The sequence below is a fragment of the Archocentrus centrarchus genome, chromosome 21 (assembly GCF_007364275.1).
Source record: "Archocentrus centrarchus isolate MPI-CPG fArcCen1 chromosome 21, fArcCen1, whole genome shotgun sequence".
Classification (NCBI taxonomy): Eukaryota; Metazoa; Chordata; class Actinopteri; order Cichliformes; family Cichlidae; genus Archocentrus; species Archocentrus centrarchus.
This window is the reverse complement of record NC_044366.1, coordinates 22,509,047-22,524,486: the sequence shown is the minus strand read 5'-3', so window position 1 is coordinate 22,524,486 and position 15,440 is coordinate 22,509,047. Positions and strand designations below refer to the sequence as shown.

The following is a 15,440-nucleotide window of genomic DNA, read 5'->3' as shown; positions in this document are numbered from 1 at the left end:
TAAATTTTACAAGCTGCAATCTACCTGAAAAAGCATTCTTTAAAATTCTGAATAAACATTTATATTCTGAGTCCATGTCCACTGAGTACAAAAATCCAAATAAAAACTCATCCCACTTAAAAGGTAGATTTTTAAAACTTGGATCTTTAATTAAAATCATTCTGCTATAAAAATGTCACTGACAATGAACTGTTTTCTTTCAGTTGTATTTATTCAGGAAAAATGTAACAATTTCTTTGCCGTCCCTTTTCTGGTGTTTTTTTCTTTTTACTTGCTCTTCTGGAGTTTGATGACAGAAATGAAAATAGACAGAGCTCATTAGCATGGTACCACTGCTAGGTCATAGAATATATTAAAATTTGAAGTCATTCTTCAATCAATAATATTTTATACGTGAGGTAACTTATATTATGACCTTTGACTATTGTCAATATTACCAATTACATTGTTTTGTTTTTTTTATGTTAGCACTGACCACAGACAAACAATACAAAACTAGTGTTAGCTTGCTAGCTTCATAGCTAACAGTGCAAAGAAACAGCTCAATGCAATCTAAAAAAAATGAAATCAAAAGTTAAGAATTTTCCTGCCATTAGTACTTCTGTCTGTTGTCAACTCATTTTTGAAATCCTCAAGCTTTAGATGTCTTGTAATGAAACATTTTCTCTAGCATCTCCTCTGCTCCTTTGCTTGACATTGGACACCAACATTACAAAAAAGAAGCAGCCTGATTGGCTCTCTTGTGAACATTTCAAGTGCCTATTGGTTCACAGATAGGACCTTATAGTACCAAGTTAAAGCTTGATTTTGCAGATAGAACCCTTATTATTTTGTGAATAAAACGCCCAAAAATATATATATTTGAAAAAAATCTCTTACGTATTGTTGATAAGTGGTCAGCAAATAAGTATATGACAATAACTCAGTTTCGTCAAAAATGTCAGGACCTTATAATTCTAAGGGGACGATTTATCTCTGCACTGGTAACATTTATCTATGCATTGGTAACATTTATCTGTGCACTGGTAACATTTATCTGTGCACTGGTAACATTTATCTGTGCATTGGTATCATTTATCTGTGCACTGGTATAATTTATCTGTGCACTGGTAACATTTATCTGTTCATTGGTAACATTTGTGCATTGGTAAGTATGCACTGGTAACATTTATCTGTGCATTGGTATCATTTATCTGTGCACTGGTAACATTTATCTGTGCACTGGTAACATTTATCTGTGCACTGGAAACATTTATCTGTGATCAAGCCAGTTTGCCCACGTCCTACGATTATAAAACATATACATATGTAAATTATACATGCAATCATATAAGTGTACACAACACTATTTTTCCAAGAAACATTTGAAAAATAATAAAGTAAAAGATCAAATAGCATTTTTTTAATGCTTTTCTCAGTGTATTTATGGATCTGTCATGTTTTAGATATGTGTCCCCCCCCCAATAGGAAACTCATTCCTACGCCCCTCCTTGCAAACGTTGCAATTTAAAGTTTGTCAGTCCTCAGTACCCCCCTGAAGAATTGCCTCAACAATTACCAATCCAATCAATTCAATAGAACACCTTTGGGATGTGGTGGAACATGAGCAGCAACTGTGTGGTGTTAGAATGTCAATATGGACCGAAATCTCTGTTGAATCTGTGCTACAAAGAGTTAAGACAGTTCTAAAGGCAAAAGTGGGAATATGCCAATCAAAATATACCCTCCCCCTATCGGTCAAGAGGTCCCCAAACACACAGAGAACAACAAACACACACACCCATTCAAACTGACAGAGGAGAGAGAGAGCAAAAAGGGAGAGAGAGAAGGAAAGAAAGAAAGGGTGAGTCAGCCCAGGAGGCCAGGGGACCATGACACTTGCAGTAGTTCCTACCAGGAACAGCCCCCCAAAAATGTGGTTGATACTTTGATTAATTTGGCAGCTTTCTTTGCTTAAACTAAAGTAATCTCTGAACCTGCAATCTATTCTGTCTTGTGTACAGTGCACTTGTAGGCAACAGTGGACCAGGGTGTCACCACACAGGTAAAAGCCACGCATGACTGTGTCTCCTCCTCCTCCTGCAATTTATGGAGTCTTTTCAAGAACTTCAGATTGGTAGTTACTGTCAGGTCCAGCAGAGGGAGCCACCAGGTTTTAATATGACCTGTGGTGAAAAGCTGGTTTTGTCTTTTATGTATTTGATTTTCGCTTTGTCATGACCATTTTTGGTCAGTGGATGCCAGAAAAAAAAAAATTCCAGTACATTCAGCGACTTTCAGTGTATATATGCACATGAAACCATTACCATTAAAAACAGATAGCAGTTCTGCTTGGTGGGACACGGAGCCTAACGTGTCATTTTGAATGCAGATGCTGAAGATGGAGCCTATGAGGAGCGGGGGGAGGGCTCCAGGCTGATTAGTGAGGCTCGGAGAGGCTGACTTAGGACGGAAGTGTGCCTAGATCAGCTGTTAGCTGTCGATCCTCCCTCCCCTCCCCTCCCCACCCTCCCCAACGTCCACTGAAAACAACCATCAATACGAGCACCCGGCCAGAGAAGACACAGGGTCCTCCTGTGAAGATAGAAGTAAGGTGGACAGCAGCTTCTCGTAGATTGCAGGTGAGGGCGGCGGCTAACGCAGTATTAGCTTTGTGCTAGCTAGCGTTAGCAACCTCGCCAGTAAAGAAAAACAGCCGAGAAAGGTGCGGGAAGCTAAAAGCGGCTAGCTCCACCCAGCAGGATTTCTTTAAAAACACACGCAACGCAGCGGCAGCTTTAGTCACAGTCACTGAATCATTTCTGAGTTATCGTATCTGTGAAGTTTGTTGTGACCGGAGCACCTGTTGTTTATCTTTGTAGGTGGCCCGGCTAAGAGCTAATGTCAGATTCACTCACTTGCAGCACCTTATGTACACTGGAAATAACGTGCTGCGGGTGAACAGCGCAAGATCCGCTGAACCTGTGATATTCACGGCATGATTGACAGACCTTCAGTATATGATGGGATGCTTTTCTCCCCCTAAGTGCAGGCAGCATGAACTCCTTCCCAGGAAAAGCGGCGCTGTCCTTGTGCAGGCGCACGGCTGCCGGCGGGGTGATGAGGGTCCTGGCAGGTGCCCCGGGTTTCGCTGCAGGGGTGCTGCCGGCCGACAGGGCCTCTATCCAGGCGGTACGGGTCTGCCACTCCGGGACGAGCAGGAAGGTCAGCGTGAATACCAAGAAGAGGGGCTACGACATCACCAGAAACCCCCACCTCAACAAGGTGAGCGCATCCAGAATGACGCTGACAGCCAACCTGTAATGCGCTTTATTCATGTACTTTATACTCAGGTAATTACATGCATCCTGAGTTGTTGCTTTTAAATGTGTGTGGTTTTGTAGGTGTAACACTGCTAATGGATAATGTGTGTGATATTGCTTTTGTCACACACACACACACACACACACACACACACACACACACACACACACACACACACACACTCTACACTGTCAAACTGCTGCAAGGAACTGGGTTTTTATTCCCAGCTCTTGCTTGCACAGCTATGTCCACATGATGTCCCGCACACCGTGTGCAATGGTGGGGGAGCATAAGCAGAGAGTACCACATGATAACAACACAGGAGTAAAATATGAATGTCACAGCTCTTCTTATTTATGCAAGAGAGAAGACTAACATAGCTATGAATGGTGTCTCTGCAGATTCCTCCAACATCTGTCTTACTGTCCCTCTGTCTGTCTTAATGGAGTATAATAAATGCATAATAAAAACTTTTGGTGAATTGAATCCCACATCATGTACAGAGAGGATACTCCTTTGTGCCTTGCTATCACAGCAAGAACACTGGATTAAGCTTTATTCGAGGTCGGTCACATTTGCTTCCACCTCTTGTGCCGAATCAGCAGTTACGTGTTGACTCATAGGTCAGTTAAGTGCAAACAGTCAGGAAGTGAAGCCCTGCTTTGTTTTTTTAAAAAACAACTTTTTAAACTACGCAGTAAAATCTTTGTGTCTGATTTTGCTCAGCGACACTTTCTGTCACACGGTCCTCTCCAGCACAGATGACAGTCTGCACTGAGTGTTTCTACAGAGGGAGGACCTTTACAGTCCAAATCAGTCCCACTTCATTCATCCACCTCTCTACAAATCTGTTCAATTCAATTCAATTCAATTTTATTTATATAGCGCCAAATCACAACAAACAGTCGCCTCAAGGCGCTTTGTATTGCGGGAAAAGACCCTACAATAATACAGAGAAAACCCAACAGTCAAAAACGACCCCCTATGAGCAGCACTTGGCGACAGTGGGAAGGAAAAACTCCCTTTTAACAGGAAGAAACCTCCAGCAGAACCAGGCTCAGGGAGGGGCAGTCATCTGCCGCGACCGGTTGGGCTGAGGGGAGAGAAAAGACATGCTGTCGAAGAGAGCCAGAGATTAATAACAATTAATGATTAAATGCAGAGTGGAGTATAAACAAAGTAAATAAGGTGAATGAAAAGAAACAGTCTATTGTGGGAACCCCCCCAGCAGCCTAGGCCTATAGCAGCATAACTAAGGGATGGTTCAGGGTCACCTGATCCAGTATGATTCCAGTAACATGACAAAAATCTAACTGAATCAGTTCATACAAATATAATTGCACTTTTCACTGTATTCAGCTGTAAAATTATATTACAAGTTTTATTATTTTACCATGATAAGGTCTGATTAAAGGTTAAACTCATTGCACTTTACACTTCACACACCAGCATTATTAGTTACACTTTCTCTTCTTCCCATCTGTGTGTTAATATGCAGTGTGTAACATGGGTTAATTACATTTGGTGGTTAACAGTGTCACCTTAATGGGTTTAGTGCCTCTTTACATACTCGGTCTGATAGGCTGCTCATCTTTGTTAATCTGAGACTTTCTCTTCGGTCATCTCTTCTACCAGGAATACTTTAAAAGCTTCTCCATCCAGTTGACTTTCCTGTGGAGCGCTAACCTGCTTTGGTATTTAATGTATGAATGCATCATCATCTCCATTTAATGACCCGAAGCTGCAAGACCCATTGTCATGCAGGTTCGCTTGCTGGGAGGGCAAATGCTGCCACACAGTGTGAAACTCAGTTAAAATGCAAAGCGTGCAGCTTGTGTAATAACTCTAGGAGTAACAGTTCTAAATACCACTATCATATTTCACACTCGACTCTACCAGCATGAATAATTTGCAGGACATGGACTCATAAAGACCCAAAGACCCCATTTTTTTCCCCACATATAGGTCAGTGTTTTCACCAGAGGAAGAATCAAAAGAAAGCAGAGAGCACCAAAGCAGAGATGAGGAAAGAGGAGTCGAGACAGGGGAGTGGGTTCAGGCTCCCTTTACTATTGGGTAGAATAAATAGATTAAGCCCCCCCACCCCATAATGAGCTGTCTTTGTGGAAAGATTGCCAACATGGAGACATGAGCACAGCAACAGTAATCATAACCAGAAGGCAGTGTGGTTGAGCTAAAAGCTCAGTTTCCTGTTGTTTGCTAAGTGTTTTATTTTAAGTTTTTTTGTGCCTTTCTTTTCATGCAAAGACAGCAAGCAGTTCATAGTTAGGAGAAATCATGAAAAAGTCTGCTATACTTGTGTATGACCAACTCATAGTTAACTTCACATTTTCATGCCTAACACATGAGTCACTGTGGTCTGGATTGGCTGTATTTGTTACTTAGTTTAGTGTTATGTAATCGGCCTTCTTCCACCCTGCAGGGAATGGCATTCACTCTGGAGGAGCGGTTACAACTGGGTATCCACGGCCTGCTGCCCCCTTGCTTCCTATCCCAGGATGTGCAAGTCCTGCGCGTCATGAAGAGCTATGAAACGCGCACTACTCCTCTGGACAAGTGAGAGAACAGACTCATTCACAATAAATCGGGTGCTGGTCAGGATAGTCACACTACAGCTGCAGATGTTCAGAGTGAAGTCATTCCGCTGAAAATGGGATTTATCAGGATTTGCACCAAATGCTGGTAAAGCAGTATCCGGGCAAGTGGTTGTTTCACGCACCATGTGTGACAATTTCCAAATCATTTAAACAATTTGGCTTAAATATTTAAGTCACAGTGATACAAAAGTACAACATACTAAATGTTGAAAGTGAGAAATTGTGTTTGGAGTAAGCTGCACTTTTCAAAACAGTGGATGAAGAGGGAGAAAAAGATTAGAAAAGTTGTGTAATGCTAAAAAACAAAGACGTAGTGGAACGTCTTATATCTGAATAGGCAGGCCAATAATATGATGAAAATGAAAACATGTAAACCAGAGAAACAGAGTCAATAACAGGCAAAGGCAGCGGTGCACTCTGCAAAAGACTGAGTGGGCAATTAATGTAAAACTGGAAAGAATTTGTAGGATTTTGTTATCACAGATGTTGCATTCCCCTGGCTGTTCAGCTTATTGAGCAATGTGCTGCTCTCCAGTTGATAAGCCCTTGCTTATTTCAGCAAGACAGTGCCAATATGCTAAAATATTGATTCTGGGGCATTTTGTCATCTAGAAAGATTATAATTATATAGAAATATTTATCACAGGTGATTTTAAATTAGAAACTGCCTACTGTGTTTCTAAAACCAACCTTAATGGCTCTCTCTGTCTCAGGTACATCCTGTTGATGACACTACAGGACAGGAACGAGAAGCTGTTCTACCGTTTGCTGACCTCTGACATCGAGGAGTTCATGCCAATCGTCTACACTCCGACCGTCGGCCTGGCTTGCCAGCAATATGGACTCGCCTTCAGGAGACCAAGGTGAGCTTCATTACACTGACCAGACACATCATTAGGTACACTTTGCTGGTACCGGTTTGGACCCTGTTTTCCTTCAGAACTGCTTTAATTCTTTCATGGCACAGATTCATCAAGGTGCTCGAAACATTCCTCAAAGATTTGATCCATATTTGATATGATGGCTTTGCACACTTGCTGCAGATTTGTCGGGCACACTTCTATTATGCAAATCTCCTGTTACACCACGTCCCAAAGCTCCTATACTGGGTTGAGATCTGGTGGCTGGAGGAAATTTGAGTACAGATAACTCATTGCAATGATCAAGAAACCAGTTTGAGATGATCTGAGCTTTGTGACATGGTGCGTTATCCTGCTAGAAGCAGCCATCAGAAGATGGTCACACTGTGGTCATAAAGGGATGGACATGGCCAGCAACAATACTCAGGTGGGCTGTCGTGTTTAAATAATGCTCAGTTCGTGCTAAAGGGCCCAAAGTATGCTAAGAAAATATCCCCCACACCACTACACCAACAGCAGCCTGAACTGTTGATGGATCCATGCTTTCATGTTGTTTAGGTCAAATTCTGTCAAACAGAAATCAAGACTCATCAGAACAGGCAACGTTTGTCCAGTCTTCTGTTGTCCAGTTTTGGTGAAACTGTGCAAACCGTAGCCTCTGTTTCCTGTTCTTCTGACAGGAGTGGCACCCAGTGTGGTCTTCTGCTGCAGTAGCCCATCTGCTTCAAGGTTCAACATGTTGAGCATTCAGAGATGCTCTTCTGCACGCATTGGTTGCAATGAATTCGATTCAATTCAGTTTTATTTATATAGTGCCAAATCACAACAAACAGTTGCCTCAAGGTGCTTTATTTTTTTTGAGTGCGGCCTTTGACACCATCTCCCACACCATCCTTCTCTACAGATTATCTTCTGTTGGCATCTCCCACACATGTCTTGACTGGTTCTGTTCCTATCTCACAGGCCGCACTCAGTTAATTTAGCTTAAGTCTTTCAAATCCTACCCCTCTCCTGTAATCTCAGGTGTGCCTCAAGGCTCTGTCCTGGGGCCCCTCCTTTTCATCACTTACCTCCTTCTCCTCTGTCCCCCTTACTGTTCTCCCTGCCCGCCTCAGTACTATGGGGAACAGAGCTTTCTCCCGCTCTGCGCCCCAGCTATGGAACTCTCTCCCACCAGACATTCACAATATTGACTCTCTTCATATCTTCAAATCACGACTCAAAACTTACCTGTTCCAACTTGCATACTTGCTTTAGTTCTTTTGGTCATTTTAGTTTCTAGTGTGTCCTTGGGTGGCATGAAAGGCACTTATAAATAAAATGTATTATTATTATTAATATTGTAAGGTAAAGATCCTACAATAATTACAGAGAAACCCAACAGTCAAAACGACCTCCTATGAGCAAGCATTTGGCGACAGTGGGAAGGAAAAACTCCCTTTTAACAGGAAGAAACCTCCAGCAGAACCAGGCTCAGGGAGGGGGGGTCATCTGCTGCGACTGGTTGGGGCTGAGGGGAGAGAGACAGGACCAAAGACAATGAGTAATTATTTGAGTTACTGTTGCCCTCTTATCAGCTTAAAGCAGTCATTCTCCTTTGACATCAAGCATCACCAAGGCATTTTTACTCAGAGAACTGTTGCTCACTGGATATTTTCTCTTTTTTGGTTCATTCTGTTAACATAACGAGTTGCTTAAACTGAAGGAAACTTTCGTGCTTTTAATGATTTTATTTATTCCCTGTGATAGACTGCTTTTCATGTCTGACTGCAGTGGAGAAAAAAAAATCAGTGTCATGCAGAAAACTGATCTAACTACTTGCATCATCACCCTTCTCATTTACAGAGGTCTCTTCATCACCATTCATGACCGAGGCCACATCGCCACCATGCTCAACTCCTGGCCAGAAGAAGACATAAAGGTAAATTTCACACACTCAAACAGGTGACTTCCTGTTTCTGAGAACTTATCAGACACGTTAGTTAATGTGTTTGCCTCCATCCACAGGCCATCGTGGTGACTGATGGGGAGCGTATCCTTGGCCTGGGGGACCTGGGCAGCTATGGGATGGGAATTCCTGTGGGGAAGCTGGCGCTCTACACAGCCTGTGGTGGGGTTCGCCCGCAGCAGTGTCTGCCTGTGCTGCTGGATGTCGGCACTGACAACCAGGTGAGTGTGACCTCATAGGAATCAGGTTTTATGAGTTTGTGCAGCAGCTCATAAAACCTGATTCATGTGAAGTGGTAAAAGATTGGGTAATAATTTACAGATCCTTAGGCATGCTCAGCTTAAGCCTTTGATTCATTGACTGGCTGATTAAATGTTCTTTTTTGGACAGGCACTGCTCAGTGACCCTCTGTACATCGGGCTGAAGCACAAGAGAATCAGAGGAAAGGAGTATGATGAGCTGATTGATGAGTTCATGCAGGCGGTGACAGATAAGTGAGTGAAAGGATAATTGAAGGATTAGGAGGCAGTCCTGATGTCAGACTGATCACTCTGCTGCTCCGCAGGTACGGGATGAACTGCCTCATACAGTTTGAGGATTTTGCCAACAGCAACGCTTTTCGCATCCTCAACAAGTACAGGAATCGATACTGCACCTTCAACGATGACATCCAAGGTGCTTTATTACTCGTCTTACAGCCAGTGTATATCTTTCATAATATACACTACAGATGTTGATGGTTTCAGCTGGGTTAACATGAACTTTTCCAAAATTTCTCTAATTTCCCAGGAGTCCTATTCCAGAATTACAATGCTCCCAACATTGAATTAAAAGATACCAAACACAGATCAAGATTAAATGAAAACTAAAAATAAGATTTTAAAAATTAAACAAAGAATCAAGTAGAGCAGCTTACTATAACCAGGTTATAATATTTGCATATTCGTCATAAGTCATAAGAGCACAATAGCACCAACCCTTGCCCGGTCATAGTTATATTAATTATGCAATAAAAATGAAAATGAGAGATACTTTATCTTTGTGACTGTAATGAGTTGGGTCAGTTTGTAGAAATCAGGTCAGTGATGCTTGAACAGACTCGTGTCTGAAGTCCAGGATCAGCTACTTTCTGGCTGTTTAGTGCAATGAAGCAGATCATAAAATGAAAGTCAAATTAATGATTCACAATGAAATCTAACTGGTCATACTGGCTGAAGCAGAAAACTCCACGTATATATTTAACCTCCTAAGACCCTGCGTCCATATATGGCGACATTACATTTAAGCTTTGCTGCTCCTTATACTTCATTCTGCTCAGTAGTGTTTTATACTTTGTTAAATAAACCCATTGTCCCCGTCTGAGGACATGTATGTTTGCACCTTTCGATAAATCACTGCACATATTAACCCCATTTTCCCAGCAAACTATAAAGAAATGAGGTGTGACTCAAGACCTTTACAGACAATACTGTATATTTTTCTATTTTTTATCTCACAAGTAAAAATTTCTTAGGGCTTTTTTGTCAAATTGGTCATAGCTGGTGCACATGATCTGTTAAGACAGTGTTTCTTTGTGATAGATCACAAGCCAGTGAGAGACTTAAGACAGTAATCAAATGTTTTTCCTGCAGGCACGGCCTCTGTAGCTGTTGCAGGGATCTTGGCGGCTTTGAAGGTCACCAAGAACAAATTGTCAGACCACACTTTTGTTTTCCAAGGGGCCGGTGAGGTAAGAGGATTTGCTCTCTAGGATTTTATGCTCTTTGGAGTAAAAATAACTGTCCTTAATCTCTGACAGATAAGACAGAGCCTTCTGTCAAATTGGAATTACAAAGGGTTTCCTTTACTGTTTACAAAAAAAAAAGTTTGATCTATATAGTCAGCTGAAAGACGACATATCCAGATGATGGAGAGACAATCTGTCAGATTTTTACTGTTTGAAGAAAAAAAACATGCTATATACTAGATTTTGAATTTGATCCCAGAACCACTTAAAAAAATGAGAAAGCTGCACATTTCTTTGAGAAGTGAGGCAACCAATTGGTCCAGTTTTGAAGGTGAAATCTTTTCCCATTTTAACTTGATGTAGGACTTTAACTTCTCAGCTGTTTGTTTATTGTCATAGTTTTTGTTTTATAATGAGCTGAATGTTTGCAGAGGGTGACTGCAGGCAGGACAGTTTAGCACAAAGCTGTGCTGTTGAAGTGCATGCAGACTGTGGCTTGGCCTGTTTATCTCTGATGGCAGCAGCAGATGTTTCTCCATAACCTGTAGATATTTTTTAGCATTAATGGTGCAATGATGTGTCTTTTTTCTCCACCAGGCTGCTCTGGGTATTGCTCAACTGCTTATAATGGCCATGGCCAAGGAGGGATTGACTAAAGAAGAAGCTGCCAAGAAGATCTGGATGGTGGACTCGAAGGGCCTCATTGTGAAGGTAAAGTATTTCTTCGTATATGTTACTGAAGGCACTAAACAGCTGGCTGTGGAGTTCTGAGAACAACCTTTATGCACAAATACAGGGAAGAAGCCACCTAAACCACGAGAAGGAGGAGTTTGCTCATGAGCACCCACACCTGAAGACACTGGAGGAGGTGGTGAACACCATCAAACCAACCGCCATAATAGGTGAGTTTACTGCAGTAAAGCAATCCTAAATCCTGGGTCTCCTCCATCTTTGTAGCACTTTAAATGCTAAAAACTTTCAGAGTGTCATAAATACAACTATTTTTTTTTTAACTCTTATTGCTTGTTTCATCCATTTACACTAAATCCTGACCAGGTATGAGGAAAACAGAGAAACCTGTTTAAGGTGAATTTCTTACCTCCAGCTTTGTTTAGCTGAGTAACAACTTAGTAATTTCCTACAAATCAACTAATTCTCTCTCTTTTTATTTAACCCAATTCATCAAATTCAAGTGCATTTTGTATGAAGATGTTCGTTGGTGTAAATTTCAAGCACTGCATGTTTGATGAACTGGCAACATTAAAATGATTTTTGCTAATGTTTTAACTTTAAATGAGATTTTTTTTTTTTTAAATGATTAAAAGAATAAAAAGATCTCAGTTTAAAAACTCCAAATTGAGGCTTTAATTTAAAAGGGATTTCACTAAACCAGGAGCAGAATCCTTTTGAATGACAGCGTTTACGGCCGTTGTTGTGGTGAAACTGATACGCTCTCGTTTTGGAAAAGGCGTCGCTGCAATTGGAGGAGCGTTTACCGAGAAGATTATCAAAGACATGGCATCTTTCAACGAGAAGCCAATCATCTTCGCTCTGAGTAATCCTACCAGCAAGGCCGAGTGCACAGCAGAGCAGTGCTACAAACTCACAGAGGTAATGCTCCACTCATCGGAGAGTAGCAGACTTTCTGAGGCTCAGGAAGCTTGGTGGGTAAAATGTCAATAAATGCAAATCTCATAAACCCAAATTTTATTTACATTTTACACAACGTCCCAATATGGTTGGAACTGGGGTTGTAAATGAACGTTATGAAACCTTGAAGCAGTCGCAGCACAGACACATGTTTGGGGGTTTTTTTTGTTACCGTTAATGCAGCGTACTCCGTCCTTCTCCTCTCTTTAATCAGGGCCGGGGCATCTTTGCTAGTGGAAGTCCCTTTGACAAAGTGACGCTGGCAGACGGACGCACTTTCTACCCCGGGCAGGGAAACAACGCCTACGTCTTCCCTGGAGTTGCTTTGGGTGTTATAGCCTGCGGAGTCCGCCACATATCTGATGACGTTTTCCTCACCACTGCAGAGGTACCTTCCAACATTACTTAGCGTTACTGTGTGTACGTAACATAGTTTTATGGGGATTTTATTTCTAAAATTGGATTTTTAGATGTATTTATTTTTACTTTCACCACACTGTGTCCTGTGACATCCTCTCTCTTTAGACAGTACATAACAGTGATGTAAATGTCAGGATCTCTCTCCTGAGGCAAACTTAATCTTCATTATATTTACTTCAAAGTAATTGGCTGCCTTTGTCTCTCTCTCAGGCGATCGCTGGCATGGTCACAGAGGAGCACCTGGCAGAAGGAAGACTTTATCCTCCTCTCAGCACCATTAGAGAGGTGTCCTTCAAGATCGCAGTGAAGGTACGCAAGCTGGTCAACCGGCACTTCTGTTATTGAAATGTATAACCTCAGTCTTACATTTACAGTAAGTATTCCTCTAGATAAATGAGTGGTTCGATCATTTGTCACACTTTTCAGTTTGATTCTTTTATTTGATTTAAATTTAATTAGATTTAGATAAGTGCCCGTAAGATGTATAATGTCAAATATTAGGAACTGTTGTTTGGAGAGTTTGTAGTGCAGGACAGATCAATATAAAATACTACTAATATATGTTCAACTAAACATAAAAGGAGGGAGTCCCACTGTGGGCTGCTGCCCTCTGGTGGGTGACTGCGCTGGGTCTGCAAGAGGTTTTTAAATAAAGTTTGTAATTCATAAGTGGGAATTTACCATGAAATGTATATTGTGATATTTACAAGGAATTTAAATTATGTGTTAAATCTTCATTTTAATCTGCAGTCGAGCTTACATCCCATCATTGGCAGTGAAAATGGAGTTAAGAGAAACTGCTCAGCTTCAAAACACCTAAAAATGAGTCAGTAAGCACAACAAAGAAGGGCATGCTTCATGTTAGACTTGATCAGATTTCTGGTGAATCTGATCTGGGAAATGAGCCCTGACACAGTGTGTGCATTGTTTGACGGTGGCTCAGCTCGGTGACAAATCAGCTACAGGCTCAAGGGCTGAACGGCCAGATGTTTGTCTGGAGCAGAATTGTAGGGGGTGCTGAAACAGACTGTGGCTGACCTACACTGACCTAAAACTCTGACCGTTGCTGTTTGACGTGAAAATCAAAATGAAGAAAGTCAGAATTCTTTAGTCCAGTCACTGAAAATACTGAGGGTCAGGTTCTGACTCCAGGACTGTTTGACTTGTTTAAAGGTGGAGCTGGGAATGGGTGGACACCCCATTCTGCCCCATCAATCATAGCTGCCCCCATAAGTGTCTAAGTCTTCTAAACCTCTGACTGCATCACCATTTTTCCCCTTTTGTTTCCTCCTCTGCCAGATTGTCAACTATGCATACAAACACAACATTGCTTCAGTGTACCCGGAGCCTAAAGACAAGGAGGCGTTTGTGCTGTCTCAGATCTACAGTCCTGATTATGACTCCTTCACTCTGGACACCTACACCTGGCCAGAGGAGGCCATGAAGGTCCAGGATGTGTGATAGGGGAGCATCTCATTCTCTAAATTAAACATGCTGCCGTGGTGACACGTAAAAATTGCCTCTCTTCTGAAATTTTGCAAACAATTCTTGCCTTTAAGGTTTTTTGTGTTTCTTTTATTTTATCTATGTGACTAAATGGCTGCGCCCTCTAATGAAATGCAAACCAAACAGTGCATACGAAGATTTCCTATGTTCTCTGAGTGTTGTCATTTCAAGTCATTTTATTTCATCCTCTTTTAGTGCTCTACTTTTATTTTGTCGAGGAAAACGTTTTATATACGCACAATAGCATATCAGATCTCATTCTTACAGCATAAACTACACTCCCACTACAGTCTGATTTCACAGGAACAGGGGACTCATTTTGAAGTTTAATCTGTCTGTGCCTCTCAGGATATCGTGTGTCATATTCCAAGTTAAAGCTTCTGGCTGTTATAGTAGACACATCTGGCTCGTCCCAGATTTTGCACTCCTTCCCTGGGTGTACATATGTTAGCCTGCACGCAGGACCTAAAACACTCCATGACTAACCTGTATTACTGTCTCTCTGTTCCCCTGTAAAATGAGTGATTTCTGATAGTCGACACCACTGTTTGTTCTTTTTTTCTTTTTTATGTGTTCAGAGGAAACCGTAGAAATTAGGAGTTGTGCTTGTTCTTATTCACAGTGGTGTTTTCCTTTTTTTCCTCTCTCCCTATCTCTAAAGAGCTCAGCCTGATGTGTTTTTGCCAAAGTTACAGATGAGTTATATCTTATATTTTACTCCTAGAGAGCACTGTGCTGTACAAGCTTTAGCACTGAGAGATATGCTTGAAGTTTTCAAAGGGAACATGAAGCTTTTTAAATAAAAATTTGAAGGAGATATGAGTGCATCACAGACTTCTTTTTTTTCCCAGTTTGAAATGGTTTTGCATCCTTATAGCTGCAAACAGTCCTCTAGTCTGTTTCTTTTTATCGTTCACTGTGTACCCGACCATTTTCAGAAGAATGTTTTTGTTTGCTTGTTTTGTTAAACCACCTAACACTGACCTATTAATCATTCAAGCATTAAAAGGCACCTAACTCAAGGGATGAGTTGTGTCTACACATAACAGACAACTTAGAGAAGAATCGATTTTTAAATGGTATCTTTAAGCACTTTGTTACAGGCAGCCTGTCACAGAAGCAAATTTGTTTCCATTTCTTTAGTTGAATCTTTGCCAAAGATAACAGTTTTCACGGGCTTAAAATAGTATTGTTGCGCCAACATAATGATTCTTGAAGAGCTGTGAACACTTGGCATATCAGCATGATGTGCAGTTTGTCCTTAAATAAAACAAGGAAACTGGAGAAGGGGTGGACAAAAGAAGGGCCTGAAATAAAAACTGTCTACAGCAGATGAACAGTGTGTGAAAGTCATCTCCTTGAGAAACAGGAAATCCAGGAAATACCTGACACGAGATATATCTGGGCCT

General features: G+C 41.4%; 1 protein-coding gene across 3 annotated transcripts; it reads left to right on the top strand.

Annotated features, from left to right (window-relative positions):
• Positions 1-2,425: 2,425 nt before the first annotated feature.
• On the top strand, positions 2,426-14,870 carry me3 (malic enzyme 3, NADP(+)-dependent, mitochondrial). 3 transcript variants are annotated; one of them, XM_030758125.1, is made up of 15 exons: positions 2,426-2,621; positions 3,032-3,264; positions 5,747-5,880; positions 6,635-6,784; positions 8,627-8,702; positions 8,789-8,950; positions 9,120-9,223; positions 9,295-9,404; positions 10,361-10,458; positions 11,053-11,166; positions 11,252-11,357; positions 11,924-12,066; positions 12,320-12,493; positions 12,736-12,834; positions 13,825-14,870. In XM_030758125.1, exons 2-15 carry the CDS (start codon positions 3,037-3,039, stop codon positions 13,984-13,986), a joined length of 1,860 nt encoding a protein of 619 aa, XP_030613985.1. In that variant the 5' UTR covers positions 2,426-2,621; positions 3,032-3,036; the 3' UTR covers positions 13,987-14,870. The 3 variants fall into 3 exon arrangements, with proteins under 3 accessions (XP_030613985.1, XP_030613984.1, XP_030613986.1); XM_030758124.1 differs by having other exon boundaries at positions 3,027-3,264; XM_030758126.1 differs by having other exon boundaries at positions 2,429-2,621; positions 3,032-3,044; positions 5,809-5,880; positions 13,825-14,869.
• The last annotated feature ends 570 nt before the right edge of the window (positions 14,871-15,440 follow it).

Coding starts and splice junctions, on each gene's coding strand:
- me3 (XM_030758125.1), top strand. CDS start 3,037: ATGAACTCCTTCCCAGGAAAAGCGGCGCTGTCCTTGTGCAGGCGCACG. Junction 9,224..9,294: donor ATGCAGGCGGTGACAGATAA/GTGAGTGAAAGG, acceptor GCTGCTCCGCAG/GTACGGGATGAACTGCCTCA. Junction 11,167..11,251: donor CGAAGGGCCTCATTGTGAAG/GTAAAGTATTTC, acceptor GCACAAATACAG/GGAAGAAGCCACCTAAACCA.